Raw genomic sequence first — 15,151 nt, 5'->3', positions numbered from 1 at the left:
AAAAATGACTCAAGGATGTGTGTTAGGTCAACCTTTATTTATTTATTTATTTATTTATTTATTTTTAAAGATTTTATTTATTTATTCATTCAACAGAGATAGAGACAGCCAGCGAGAGAGGGAACACAAGCAGGGGGAGTGGGAGAGGAAGAAGCAGGCTCACAGTGGAAGAGCCTGATATGGGGCTCGATCCCATAATGCCGGGATCATGCCCTGAGCCGAAGGCAGATGCTTAACCGCTGTGCCACCCAGGTGCCCCGGTCAACCTTTATTTTTGAAACAGCACTGGAAGTCTTCTCATTGATTTGTTGTCTCTGATATGGTTAGGCTATTTCCTGGCCTGGTAGAGACTTAGTTTCTGCATTCCCGTTATTTCTTTAAAATCCTAACTACTGAGATGTTTGTATTTTTGGTCATTCTGATGCTTTCTAGAAAGTTCTGCACGAAGTGTGCTTGGGCAAGGAGTGCTGGTCAGGCGCAGATCGCAAAATGGCTGTTCGGGCATGGACCAGAGAATGGCTGGGAGCCTAAAATGACTTCTCTTATGTTAAGAAAGCTATGACTTGTCTTTCCTTTTCTGGAGACCTCTAACCCTATCTGCCTACAAATGGAAGAGTTTTGCCCACTCAGAGGTACGTGAGTGAAAAGAGTCTCACATGAGCTCAGACGGAAATAGTCTAGACCCTGCGAATTCTCAAAACCGACCAGCTGTGTTTCCCTTCCAGGAGAGTGCCCCACCATAAGAAGAAACCCCAGGAAGAAGAATTGAAACTGATCAGAATAGGGTCAGTAGAGATGAAGGAAAGAGAAGGTCCAGATACATGGAGGAGAGGAAAAGAGACAGGAAATTTGAAATCAAGCCTATATATTTTTGAACCCTAGATGAAAAATGAGAAAAGGGACGTATGTGCAGTTAGAAAAGCCATGTGGAACTATACTCATTCTAGAGGTTAAGGAACATGAATGGCCTATAAAAATGAGCAGAAGAAAAGGATTGAGGTAAAATCCCACAAAATGTTAGCGCACGCAAACGAAAAAATTAGGAGCTGAATCACATCTCTATAGAAAATCAGAGTATGCCAGAAAGAAATGTCCACAAAACAGATTAAGATACAACTTACAATTTCGAAGTGATCTCAAATGCATTAAAATGATGGAAGAAAAAACAATCAACATAAGCCATAATTAGGACACTTAGAAATGAGAAGACAGAACTTAGGAAAGGATTAGAAATCAAAGCAAAAAAAAATCATTACACTGAATAAGATCCAAACACAGGCAATGAGAAGTTTAGGGGAAATCAGTTCCCAGAGAAAAGACGTATTCTGGAAATACACATCTTAAATCAAACATTAGAAAATACAATTTAACAGTATATTAAATAGCATATACTATTCCAACGGAGTGATTTATAGGAAATGAGGATGGTTAAATATTACATGAATAAAATGTCATGTGACAAAAATCCTACGATCATCTCAAAAGCACTGAAAGAAAAACATGGGCAATTTTACTTATCGTGTTGGAATGACAAAGACCTTTCTCCACAGATGTGAAACTCTGAATCTATAATGGAAATTTATCTATATATGGTAACGTATTATAAAAGTCTGTGTGATGACAAAAAATATTTAAAGAGAAAACAGCAATAGCAACACATTTGCGACTCCTAACAACAAATGGTAATTCACTTCTCTTGTAATGAGTGTCCACGCATGTTGGGTATTTGTTAAAAGAAGGGATATCTGTTTGTGATTTCTGCTTTAACAACCGACCACGCAGTGTCTGAAGTCCTTCTCCTTCAGATGGCAACCGATTCCTTGGAAGCTCACCCCAGCAAAAAGCACCCTTCAAGGATTGGAGAAAAACATGTAATTATTAGTAGAACTCCTGAAGAACTCAGGAGCCCTAGAGTTCTGCTGAGCAAAGGAAAATCAGACCTAAAGGCCGCGGTAACTTCTTACCGTCCTCGAAGGGAAGAGCAGATTTAAGACTAAGTTCTGAGGATGGGATCTTTGCTTTGATCCTATGAACTCCACAGAGCACATAGGAAACACACCCAGCACTTAATTTTACATCTATTCCTTTGCTAAATAGAGACACAGGGAATTCTGGTTTGTTCCCTTGGCAAGAAATTATTAAAAAGCAAAATTCAACAGAGTACATTTGAAGAGCTAATTGGCTTTATGAAGTGATGCATGAATCAGGTGACTTGCCATGCTGCAAGTAGTGAGGCGCTCTGAGGAGCTGTACAAAATGGAAGGCTTTTATAGGAAGGGGGGGGCAAGGGGTTTTTAGCAACAGAAAAAAACAAAAGGATTGTTACTTCTTCTTTTTGGGGGGAAAGAGAAAGGCAGGGGTTTTTATCATGCAGATGACCTCACCAGCGCTGATCAGGAAATTTCAGATTGACTGGTAAAAGGTCACATTCCTGGAAAAGGTCGAAACTGTAGTTAAGTCTCGGGTTTGCTGTTGTTGTGGGGGCCACATGACTTCATTGTAGGCTTGTAATATCTTTCTCTCTTTTTTAACAAAATGATGACTGAGAGTTATTTGCTTTTCTTTTTAATCTTGTCACATCAAAAGCACCCTTACCACAAAGTGCAATGTGTGCTGCCCAAACTACCGAGGGAGTACAACTCTGATTTCAGTTCCAGGGTGTGGGCTCCCCGCACCCCTCCAACACCAAGCACTTCTTTGACACTAGCAACAATTCTCCTACACTCAATTCTGACACTGTCTACCTGGAGATAGGCGAAGGGTTCAGTCCTCTAAGACCGCTCACTCAACCTCCAACTAGTTCAGACCCCAATCTCAAGTCTGGGTTGTCACTTGTGCTTCTGACCCACTGGCTGTAGATCAAAGGTTTTCCCAGGAGCCCCTCCTTGGGTTGCTTAATTTGCTAGAGTGGGTCACAGAACTCAGAGAAATATTTTACTCACTAGATCGCTGGTTTATTATCAAAGGCTAGAACTCAGGAGCAGTCATATGGAAGCGAGGCATGGGGTGCGGCATGGGCAAAGGGTGCGGAGCTTCTGTGCCCTCTCCCGATGCACCATCCTCCCCAAATCTCCACATGGTCATCAGCTTGGAAGCCCTGCAAACCCCATCTTTTTGGGTTTTTATGGAAGCTTCCTTACATGGGTATGGTTGATTAAATCTTGGCCTTTGGTGATAGAACTCAAACTCCACTGCCTGTCCCCTTCCAGGAGGTGGGGGTTGGGGGTGGGACTGACAGTTCTAACCCTCGACTCACATGGTTGGCTCAACTGACAGCCACCCCCCATCTTTGGTTTCCTTATAGGCTTTCCAAAAGTCACCTCAGTAACATCACAAAAGAACCTCGATAGTTCTGGACAGCTTGGAAGTTCCAAGGGTTTTAGGAGCTCTGTGCCAGGAATGGGACAAAACTGTATTTCTTATCATAAATCACAATATCACACCATGAAAATCTGATCACCATGAAGACAGTGAGTCAGTGTGTCATGAGCTCACCTGATAAGCAGGACGGGCTTCATCGGTGTGAAACCTGTGCGCGGACACAAGGTCTCCTGTTCAGAAGGACCCCATGCTTGGTTTAATGCTCTTCTGTTGCTGTCTTGAGATTCTTTATCTCCTGAGCTTGTTTTGTAAGTGAAGCCTGCTGGGACAATGGGACAAGCATTTGAGCAGAGGCATATGGATGGAAATAGCTTTGTCTTCAGTTTTTCCTTACTGCCGCCGCAGCCTGTAGCATAGGCAATGCCCCGCTGCCCAGCGAGCTGGTGGACCCATCCTGGGGAGTTTGCTGAAACTCCCAGCGAGTGCAAGGTAAGTTTGTCTATGACTGAGCAAGTAGGGTTTCTGACAACCCCCACCCCCCCAAGAGGTTTTCCATTCAAATGGAATTTGTCTCAAATGGAGAAAGAAGACAATGGTGTTCTAAGGAACAGGAACTACGAAGGAACCTTAGCACGTAGGGTCACATCCCTGTAGGAGCCAGCCACTTAGGCTGAGAACAGTGATCCAGAAGGATAGGGCAACCCACAGCATCTTTTCCTGTCTTTTTTTACTCATCACTATGCCAATGGTACATAGTGTTGGCAGAGTGTGAGCAGATACAGGAGCGAAGGAGAGCCCCGTTGTGTTGGTTTGGTAAGAACAAAATACACACGCATGTGTAGGGGCTCACCAAGGGCAGCCTGCCACAAAATATGCCACTTTGGCGTATTGAATATTTTATTTTATTTATGTTTGTTAAAGATTTTATTTATTTGAGAAAGAGTGAGTGAGTGAGAGAGAGAGAGAGAGAGAACGAGAGGGGGGGAGGGTCAGAGGGAGAAGCAGAGTTCCCGCTGAGCAGGGAGCCTGATGTGGGGCTCAATCCCGGGACTCCGGGATCATGACCTGAGCTGAAGGCAGATGCTTAATAACCGACTGAGCCACCCAAGTGCCCCTGGCATATTGACAACTTTAAATAAAAGCTACTTAAGGGATGGCCTGTACAAGAAGGACACTTAGACCTCCTCTGTCCCCCTGAAAGCAGGCAATAAATCCCCCATGTGAAACATGCCCTCTCTATACCAAGAGGTAAAGAGACATCCTTATTCCTGAAGATGGAAAATTTAGAGCCAAAAAGGTTGAATAAACAACTCTTGCTACTTTTTACCGATTTACTACCACAGCCCAAATTCTGTTTAGAATTCCTTACTAATTGAAGCTCCCAAAACTGTTTTCTTTCTCCTGTCAATTGCTCACAGATTTATTTTCTCTTTGTCTAAATAAGTATAAAAACTGCCTGCCTTTGGTCGTTTCTTTGGGTCTCAAATTCATTATTGGGTGTCTGTGCACATGTAATAAGACTTTGGTTTTTTTTCTCCTGTTAATCTGATTCACGTAAATTAATTCTTCGTCTAGACGGAAGCCCTTGAAGAGTCGAGGAAGGATTCTTCCCTCTCTTCACATGCGTCAGCTACAAAATAGGCACTGTGTTATTTCGGTGATTCTGTACACCAGTTAAATATTCTTCTATTTGAATTTAAAATGGGTATGTCCCAATAGAAAAATGAATGGCAAAGTTTATGGCAATAATTTAACATTTTAATTTTTATTTATTTAAAATGACCTGAAATGACAAATTAAAAAAAAACACAAGTAGAGTGTATGACTGCAGAAGCAAGGACAAAACTTTATCTTTCAGTGCCTCTAAGGACACTTGTTTTGAACAAGGGGCGCCACATTTGCATCCTGCACTTAACCCTGCAAATGACGCAGCTGCCCCTGAACCCTGAATATTGGGGAGATTATTTCCCCACGAATTTCTAGTATTTGCTTCATTTGATACTTCCTGGCTCAAGAGTTTGTAAACATCCCATCCTTTGCCACTTATGTGAACTCCCATGAGGCTGCTGAACTGTTGGGTAGAAGTCCTGCTTTCACTGGAACTTCTCATTAGAATCAGCCCACATATTACGGAAATAGGAGAGCAGCTCTTCTTTTAGGGACTTGAACGTTTGTTAGGACTCCTTACCACACATTTTGGTCCAGAAACACGATGACCATAATGTTCATCAACCTCATGAGACTTTAAGTTCTAGACCAGGTGTTGGTGGGTTGAATCTGGTCTTTTTACCTGTTTTTTTTAAAAAGATTTTATTATTTATTTGACAGGGATAGAGACAGCCAGCGAGAGAGGGAACACAAGCAGGGGGAGCGGGAGAGGAAGAAGCAAGCTCATAGTGGAGGAGCCTGATGTGGGGCTTGATCCCATAACGCCGGGATCACGCCCTGAGCTGAAGGCAGACGCTTAACTGCTGTGCCACCCAGGCGCCCCTGTTATCTGTTTTTGTACAGTTCATGAGCTAAGAATGGTTTTTACATTTTTAAACAGCTGGGAAAAAAATCAAAAGAAGAAAAATAGTTCATAATACGACAGACTTAGTTGCAATCCGAGTTTCAGTGTCCAGAAATAATGTTTTATTGGAACACGATGGTGCTCATTCCTTTACCTGTCATCTATGGCTGTTTTCTGCTACAATGTCTTAGCCAAGTAGTTGAAATAGAGACGTTATGGCCTGCTAAGCCGGAACTAGTTCCTATCTGGGGCTCGACAGAAAGTTTGCTCTAGGAAAAAAGTCATTCACACGAGGCTCATTGCTGTGGATCTTTCCAGAAGTAATCCTGATTATATGGGGAACAGTATCCTGGGAAGTATCCAGATCTCCGAAGAGTTTGATAAGCTCGTTGATAAAATACCAGGAATGCGCCATCTAGTGATGGGATTTTTCAATCACAGGAGAATTTCTGATTTTTTTTTCCAGATTATTTATTTGCCCATGCAAAATGGTGAGATATTTAAAGATGATGCCTAGTGAATACTAATATTTAAATGCCATGTGGTATTGACTATTATTTAAAACTAGAGTGAAAGGCAATGACAATAGATTCCATAAATGTACTCCCGTGAATGAGATGTAGAAAAAAAAATAAATCTCAAATAGCTGTTTATTAGTTATGGGTGAATGGAAATGAGTGCACATCCACTTTTTTATTTATTTGAAAACAAACACCCAAGACCCTGTGAAAGTTAACTAAGAAAACAGGTATTTTTGCTAAGTAACTTATCGGTAAGGGTAGAAAGATTTTATTATTATTATTATTATTTCCTTGATATTTAGAATAATGTAGTTGTACAGGAACCTTTTCTCAAATTGTTCTTTTCTCAATGGCGCCTAGAAAGGCGCCTTCTGCTCTGTTTTGCCGCTGGTCATTTTAGATGTCTTTTCTTCAATGGAATGAACTCTCGATGAAAGCACTTTACCACGTTCATCTATCTCTTCAACCACTGTCTTCACCAGTGTGGTTTTGGATAACTCTAGAAACAAAACACCTGTGAATACACATATTCCAGCTAAAAGATTACATGGGGAAGAATTCCCGTGCTGGTCGCGATATAATGTATTATGTACACTTTGGTGAGACGGCAGTACGGATTTATCACGATAGTTTGGGATAATTTTACCCACTTAAAATAATGAAGTTCAGAGCACTTTAGTTAAAATTACTTAAACACAGATGTTGCCACAGTATCCAATTGCCATTAATGCAAAAGTACTTACAGGAGAAACAGAACTCGATTTTATTACCTTGAGGCGACTTCCTTGAGCCTCCTGACCCGAAACCCTTTGATCTGGAGCATGAGCTGAAAAAAAAAAAAATCACCCCAGTTTATTCTTTAATATTTCAGGTTATCACTTAAGAACTATTCATTGAGTCAAATGATGAATGTGAATCAAGTGAACATTGTATGCCAAAAACAGATCTTAGTTTTCTATAAAGGAAACTTACAAGTTTTATGTACAGGAGGTGAAAATAATTCAATGTCTTCTAAAGAAAGAATATAAAACAACTTTGTTTTCATTTGATTTTTTTAAATCTAAGAATTTAAAGCCTAAGGAGAATATATATATATATAGTCATATGCATATATAATATATTCCATTATACATATATGAATATATACTTTTTTAGATGAAAATAATACATTTTTTTAGAGAGGGAGAGAGGCAGGGGAGGGGCATAGGGAGAGGGAGAGAAAGAATCTTCAGCAGACTCCTTGTCCAGTGGGGGGCCCAATGTGGGGCTGGATCTCACAACCCTGAGATAGTGACCTGAGCCAAAATCAAGAGTCGGACACTTAACTGACTGAGCCATCCAGGCGCACCTTACTTCTTCTCTTTTTTTAAGTGTTTTATTTATTTAAGTAATTTCTACACCCATGTGGGACTTGAACTCACAACCCTGAGATTAAGAGTCGCATGCTCCTGGGGGAGCATAGAGATCCTGGGGGTTTGTATAGAGTACGTTTCTTTCAGCGCAGCAATGATATTGGGAATGGAGGGAAAGATGGGTAAAGCCTGGTTGGGGGGGATCTTGAAACCTACACTGATTAACATGCATACCGAATGGGGTCTTCTGCAGGGACGACTGGGGTCATCCAAAGCAGGCGAGAAAGGGGCTGTGAATGTATAAAATACGGAAGGGATGACTGCAGAGGGAAGAGGTGGACACACTTCTCTGCAGTGGGAATGAAAAGCAAAGGGCTTGGAGGCATGGAACATGGATGGCCAGTCCTTGGTTGTGGTTTAAAATAGGTAAAAACCCATCCGGGAAAACACCGGATTTTCAAATGCCATTACTTACTTGCCGTCTCCATCAATCAGGCGGCAGTAGGTCTCAATCTCCTTTTCCAGGTGGACCTTGATGTCGAGCAGCTGCTCGTACTCCAGCTTCTGGCCCTCCGTCTCGGTCCTGACCTGGTGCAGCTTCTCCTCCAGGGCCCCGATCTGAGCCTGGATCTGGGCGAGCTGGGCGCAGTAGTTGCCTTCGGTCTCGGTCAGGGAGCACTCCAGGGAGTGTTTCTGGGGACAGGGGGTGGCATAGCAAGGAGGAAGCCACTTTGAGGGCTATGCAGGCCAGAGCTTCTCAGCGAACAGCAGCACCACGTCCTAGGTGAGTTTTGGAAATCTGTGGGGCTCGTCACCACAACGCGGGAGGTGCGGAGGAAGGGGAAGTCACAGGCGTTTCCCGGGTGGGGGCCCGGCACGCTGGAGGACCTCCTATGGCATAAATGACCCTTTCCCACGAGACCTTTGACTGTTCCAATGAACTCTCATGATATTTAGGTAATCTTTCCTATCATGACCAACCTACATATTAAAACTGTTTTGGGGGGATAGTGCAAAAAGAAATCATATTGGAAATTTTATATGTTGAAGTTACATATTTATTTTTAGGTTGGGTTTTGTTCTTCACTCTTATCCTGCTCCTGTCCCCAGAGACCTACCCCACCACTGCTCCAAGGCCTTGCATGCTGCTTTTTATTTTTTCTGATCTGTCCCAGATTTGCTTGCTCTTATTCAAAGGCCTTTTACGAAGCACTGGAGATGGAATGAATGCCTTAACAGGGGTGGGCTTTCAACACAAGAGATGTGTTTCATAGCACAGTACAGGTCATTATTTCCACACTGTTCTTATGAATATTATACCTCCTCGTTTCCACTTGCACAGCCTGTCATCTGTCTGGTCATGTGATGACTACTTCAATTAAAGTAATTTTCCTCTCCCCTTATCATAGATAAGTACCTCTGGGTGGTTATTACTTCTCCTGATATTAGTTATTATCCGAGGGTCCACCCGCATTCACACTCTTTCATTTTCCTGTTCTTGGGTGGAGCCGCTCCTGATCTGACCTTGTTTAAAATAAAAACTTATTTATCAAGGGAAGAGGTAAACCTCTGTCTCTCTCATTACCTGTTCTGGGGGTAGTTGGGCCCAAGTGTTTACATATGGAATAGATTTTATTTAAAAATATGAAATAAAAAATTTAGTTTTCCTTTTTTATTGCACTTATGGCATTATAGTGGTTTTTAAAATTTGTCATATTGCTTCATTTATCCTCTTTTCACTTCATTCTACAATAAAGAGAGAGTTATAAAGTATTCATCATAACAGGTGGACATGGGGTTTGATGGGGCTAAGAACCACTGGCTTAATAAATAGGCCAGCTGGTATCTTATATGGGTGGTGCCAGGTTCTCCAGGGCAAAGGAGTGGAAGGTGAACAGGATGGTTATGGGGAGGAGGGGGCACCAAGAGGCAAGACGTCAGTGACGTGTGTGCTTGGCTGTTCAAGACATTAATTTCCCTGATGATGTATTCTCATATGGTATTCATTTTATTCCTCCCCCCCACTTTTTTTAAGATAGAGAGGGAGAGAGGGGGGAGGGGTTAAAGGAGAGGGAGAGAGAGAACCTCAAGCAGGCTCCCTGCCCAGAACAGAGCCTGACGAGGGCCTCAATCTCAACCCTGAAATCATGACCTGAGCCGAAATCAAGAGTTGGATGCTTAACCGACTGAGCCACCCAGGTGCCCCTGGTATTCCTTTTCTAAGATGGCTAATACTCTTCTTAATGAGAGGGGACGGCATCCCTATCTATACAGCCTTTCACAGTAAAGGTTAGCTTGTAGATGAGGAAAGAGGACAGGGTGAACTTGCAAATTTGCATACTACAGGAAGCATAGGAAAAGTTTATATATTTAGACAACTCCCAACTTACACGTGATTTGTATGCTAAACGATAGAAGATCCTGCTTAGAATCTGTCTATGACAAAAGAATCCCAAGTATGGAAGTTAGGTTCTATGCCACCATTATTCTAGAATTCAGTTTTGTTGTCTAACATGGGCTTTTTTGTGTGGATTATCTCCTGAGCCCAAGCTATGGTCCTCCCCACTGCACAGAATTAACTACTTTCTAACATCATCTCTTACGTGAACATGCTCCCCTTCTGATCCCGGAACTCAGGAGTTTATTTCCTTCAACGTAGCTCAGAAATGAGACAGCAGATTTGTGCTCAGGGATACGGCAGCAGGCACAGGCCCTCGGGGTTCTAGTCGCAGGGAAGAAGGGAGCAGGGCAGGGAGCAGGGCTCCAGGAGCCCAGGGTGGCAGGGGGAGGGTGGGGCTACCAGCCAAGCCGTGGTGACCAGGGTCAGGACAAGAGGGGCATCCTGGTTAAGTTGGGGGTTAGTCAGTGGTCAACACAAGTCTCTCATCTAAACATTATATGGTAAGAGAGCACTGTGCCCTTTTAGGGTGTCTTCCTAGAGTTTTGAGTCGTCCTTACCTTCTCTGCTCACTGCACTCGTTTGTATCAATGGCTCTTTTCTTTGGGTTCCAACTTCGTGTCCTCTGGGAGCATGAAACCCCTGATGAGGACGGGAACCCCTGGGCCACGGGTATGCGGTAATTCAAGCTTTTTGGGTGCTGCCAGCTCATGCCCCAGAAGGGAAGCCATTTTTAGTCCTGGATGGTCTCCATGGTAACGTCTGAACTAACTGGCAGGAGGTGCCAAGGTGGCTGAATGCCCAGCTCTGTGAGGTGGGTGGGGAGGAAGGGGCTGCCCGAGCTCACAGGGATTCAGATACCTACCGTCTTTTCCTCTGCCTGATGAAAAGCACCACGTGGCTGTAATTGGCCTTCATCAGTACCAGGAGATGCTGGTGACGCTAGGTCTGCCTTGGATGGCCCCCTGACATTGGCCTGACAATTTCCAGGCAGGGTAGCACCCCTGCTGCTTGCCCCAAGGGCTGAGTTAGGGACTGTGTGTACCGTGAGCTATTGTCACGAAAGGGACACTGAGCAGAGGCCAAGAAGGAAATCCTCAGTGATCTCAGGGAGCAAGAAACGCTCCGTCTCTCTTTCTGAACGTCTCAGCGTCTGTCCTCCCTGCCCTCTTCCGCTTTAAGTATTTGTAGGTAAAGCTCTAACAGGGGAGACGAGGAGGGCTCCAGGGAGAGTCACCAAGCGCAGGCTGTCCCGCGCCCTCGCCTACCGTTGCCAGGAGGGACTGCAGCTCGATCTCCAGGGTCTGCAGGGTGCGCTTCAGGTCGGTCAGCTCGTTCCTGGCCGAGGTGGCCGCGCCCGCGTGGTCGGAGATCTGCTGCTGCAGGGTGGCGCTCTGCAAAGTGGGGTGCCGGGGGGTGAGCGGGCCTGCACCCCACCGGGCTGGCCGGGGGGCGGGGGGAGGGCTGGGTGGGCGGCCTCACCTTCTCGTTGAACCAGGCCTCTGCGTCCCTGCGGTTCTGCTCGGCCAGGGCTTCGTACTCGGCTCGCATGTTGTTCAGCAGGACCGTGAGGTCCACGCCGGGCGCCGCGTTCATCTCCACGTTCACGTTTCCTCCGGCCGCGCACTGCAGGACCTGCATTTCCTGCGGGGAAACGGGAGCTGGACTTGAGGCTCAGTTTATGCTCAGGACGTGCGACTGCTCCCCCGCGCTGCTGCCCTTCCAGCCCTCTGCCCTGTGACTCTTCCCTCTCCTCTTTCTCTTTTCCTGTCTCCCGGCCTTTCCCTCCCCCACAGTTCTCTCTTGGGGGGCAAGTAGTTGGCGTTTTAGGTTTTTCTAACCTGTCATACGGTGTTTTCTGAACATTTTTCATCCATTGTTTTGGAGACTATTTTGGGGATAGTCATTTATTTTTCCCCTAAGGGGTTTGAAGCTGCCTGGTTTACATAACATGTCAGGTACTGGGGTTATTACTGTGCAGGGTCCAACATTCAAGTACAGCCAGGCTCATTGAAAGGAGAGAACAGTGACAACGTTTCCTAGCCAGAGAGGTCTTTTGTGAGAAGGTTGACCTCAGGGATGGGCTTTTACGAATGACAGAATAATCGGGTGCAAACAAAGACAGGTGTATCAATGCAAAAGCCATGCACCATTTTCAAAAGGATACACTGTTCTGTCAGCCTAAACGGTGGAAGGGTACAGATCAGATGGTTGATATTTCTAACCTCGGGGGATGAGATCAGAAGGGCAGAGAGCGGGGAGAAAGAAAATTCTTTCTTTGTATGCCTTTGGCATTGTCGAAATTACGATAATGAGCATGAAATACTATGATCATTTAATGGCCCTCCCCGCGAAGTCTTTAAAATGTGCAGAGTCACGAGTTGCCCAGAAGGACGGCGTCTCCTACCTCTTCGTGGTTCTTCTTGAGGTACCTCAACTCTTCGCTCAGGGCTTCGTACTGGAGCTCCTGGTCGGTTCTGCAGAGGGTTAGTTCGTCCAGGACCCGCCGCAGCCCGTTGATGTCAGCCTCCGTGTTCTGGTGAAGGGCGAGCTCGTTTTCATACCTTGGCGGGCATTAAATGCATTTCAGCCGAAGTTAGGCAACCTCAAGCGGCGGAAAAATAAAACCTCAGGTGCTTTGAGCGGCACATTGGAAAGTGAATTGGGACTCAGACTGTTATGAAAGTATACAGCGAACGCCTTCCTCCACTCCTTCCACCCAGTTCTGTGCAAGGAAATTGGCAGTTACTTAGTGACACAAATTCTGAGAGCGGATCATGATTACATGAAAATATGCCATTTTAGAATTTTAGCTTAGTGACTATTTTTCCTTACTTGCGTGTTTATGAGCTACTGCTTGCGCTTGGCACTCTTCCAGGCAGGCGTAGAAATACAGTGATATTGTGTCCCAAGAACGTAAAAAATATGTATAAATTGTGAGGATAGCTGATTGTAAGAACATGCCTCGTGTCAAAGGTATTGTTGTATCGTAACACACGTTACTTCCTTTAATCCTTTATAGTTTATTCCACTCGGGATGAAATAGAAATTTTATTTAGCATATTAAATAGACTGGAAACTTTTTCTAGAGGGTGATTATTTCCTATCACTTACTTTAGCCGGAAATCGTCAGCAGCCAGTCTGGCATTGTCAATGTGCAGAATTACATTAGCGTTAGCAGTAGTGGAAGAGATAATCTAGAAGAAACCAAAAGGGAGGACACAACAAATAAGCCCGCTCTTATAATTGATCTCAGGAAATAAAAAATGTGACACGATTAACATTTGCGTAAAATTCTTTTTTCCTTAAGTGACAATCAAGATATTTAAAATTTTGATTTTTAAGAATTACAAATGTAGTTATTTCCTCTCCTCTACTCACATAACTTTTAGAATGCAATGCTTTCTTATCAATGAATGTATTTCAAAACCAGTAACATTGAAGCTCCTTGAAATTCATGCATCAAAGTGCCTCTTTTTGACTAATAGGAAGAATTATTTCTGAAAATAAATAATAAATAAGTATGACCATAACTGACAGATAATAATTATGAAGCATTTCCTATTCATGTTCTGTGTCTTCTGCTAGGTAATTCTTATTTTTAAATACTTTGAGTATTTTCAGATTTGTGATTTCTCACCTTATTCTTAAGATCCTCGATTATTAGGTGGTATCTGCTATAGTCATGATCAAGTCCACGGCAAGATCCTGGTCCGTATTTGTCATACCAACCCTTGATTTTCCTCTCTAGTTCAGCATTTGCCTCCTCCAGAGCTCGCACGTTGTCCAGGTAGGAGGCCAAACGGTCATTAAGATTCTGCATGGTCACCTTCTCGTTCCCAGACAGAAGTCCCCCTTCATTTCCAGCAAAGCCAGAACAAGCAGCGTTTCCAAGGACACCACCAGCATGGCTCCCCCCAGGAACACTGCCCAGGCCCCCTCCCAAGGCACAGGAAAATCCACTTCCAGCAACAGAGCCGCCACATGCATTGCTGCCTGCAAACCCCGAGCCTCCACTGGTTGGTCGGACAGATCCAGCTCCAGACCATAAGCAAATCTGCCTGGACCCACTAGAAAATCGGAGCGACATGATAGAATGAGCAACGTTCAGCTTGTCTGTAACAAGATAGCTGTAGTTTCAAAGGAGACCTGGATATCATGTGCTGATGCTTTCTTTGGGCTTTTATACACAATTATTCGGGTGTTCCTATTTAAGTTATGCATGCCAGGAGAAAAATGGCATCATTCCGATTAGCATGAAATTATGTATAATTAGGTGATTTTTTTTTAAATTGATGTCTAGCATCCCTGGCTGTTGCTTCAGGATATTTGTTATCTTAAATATAACAGGGTTCATTCTATATTAAGTTCATTATTTTAACTTCTAATTTTGAGTGAGTAATCCTTTACTTTCATCTAGACCCTAGGAATATACCGTCATTAGGTGGCACCAGATACTATAAAGTTTTAAAAGTAAGATTGTGATAGGGTACCATCAGTTAGCTACAGTTGGGTCTTCATTACCAGAGAGGTATATAAAGAACGATTTCCTAAGAAACACATATTTTATCGTGCCATGGCAAAATAAATAAATAAATAAATAAATAAAATTGTGTTATTTAAAAAATATGATCCTGGTAACTTCTCTGGTCTTACCATGATTATGACATCTATGTATTACCTTGAAAAATAACAAAAGTATTAACTGATTCCTTTGTTGAACATGTATGGCCACTATGTCTGGTATTCAAAGCTAAATGCAAAAATGAAGACATAATGATAAATAAACGCAAAGATGGAAAAGATACGGGCACAGTCTTTAAGAAATGTATGGTCAGGATCAGGCAGAAGCTGGGTCATGTTTAGCCTTCTGTATCAAAGAGTTTGGAATGACTGGGTATGTGTGTGTCCAGCTGAGAGGGCAGGAGAAGTGAGCCAGAAGTGACCTGACAAGCCTCCTTGTGGGGCAGTGGCCAGGAAGGTGGGGGTGAAGAAGGGGGAGAGGACAGGGAAAGGAGAGATAGGAAGGATTTGGTTGGGCTTGACT

The 15,151-nt window shown here is 43.7% G+C and overlaps 1 protein-coding gene across 1 annotated transcript; it reads right to left on the bottom strand.

Annotated features, from left to right (window-relative positions):
• Positions 1-6,478: 6,478 nt before the first annotated feature.
• KRT28 (keratin 28) lies at positions 6,479-14,634 on the bottom strand. Its single transcript, XM_040639887.1, has 8 exons — positions 13,745-14,634; positions 13,219-13,301; positions 12,512-12,668; positions 11,587-11,748; positions 11,373-11,498; positions 8,182-8,399; positions 7,125-7,180; positions 6,479-6,853 (listed from the first exon to the last, which is right to left on the bottom strand). Exons 1-8 carry the CDS (start codon positions 14,192-14,194, stop codon positions 6,711-6,713), a joined length of 1,395 nt encoding a protein of 464 aa, XP_040495821.1. The 5' UTR covers positions 14,195-14,634; the 3' UTR covers positions 6,479-6,710.
• Positions 14,635-15,151: the final 517 nt, after the last annotated feature.

This window comes from Ursus maritimus, unplaced genomic scaffold (assembly GCF_017311325.1).
Source record: "Ursus maritimus isolate PB19 unplaced genomic scaffold, ASM1731132v1 scaffold_24, whole genome shotgun sequence".
Classification (NCBI taxonomy): Eukaryota; Metazoa; Chordata; class Mammalia; order Carnivora; family Ursidae; genus Ursus; species Ursus maritimus.
This window is presented reverse-complemented; position numbering and strand designations above follow the sequence as displayed.

Coding starts and splice junctions, on each gene's coding strand:
- KRT28 (XM_040639887.1), bottom strand. CDS start 14,194: ATGTCGCTCCGATTTTCTAGTGGGTCCAGGCAGATTTGCTTATGGTCT. Junction 11,499..11,586: donor AGGCCTGGTTCAACGAGAAG/GTGAGGCCGCCC, acceptor CCCACTTTGCAG/AGCGCCACCCTGCAGCAGCA. Junction 6,854..7,124: donor CTCAAGGAAGTCGCCTCAAG/GTAATAAAATCG, acceptor TTTTGTTTCTAG/AGTTATCCAAAACCACACTG.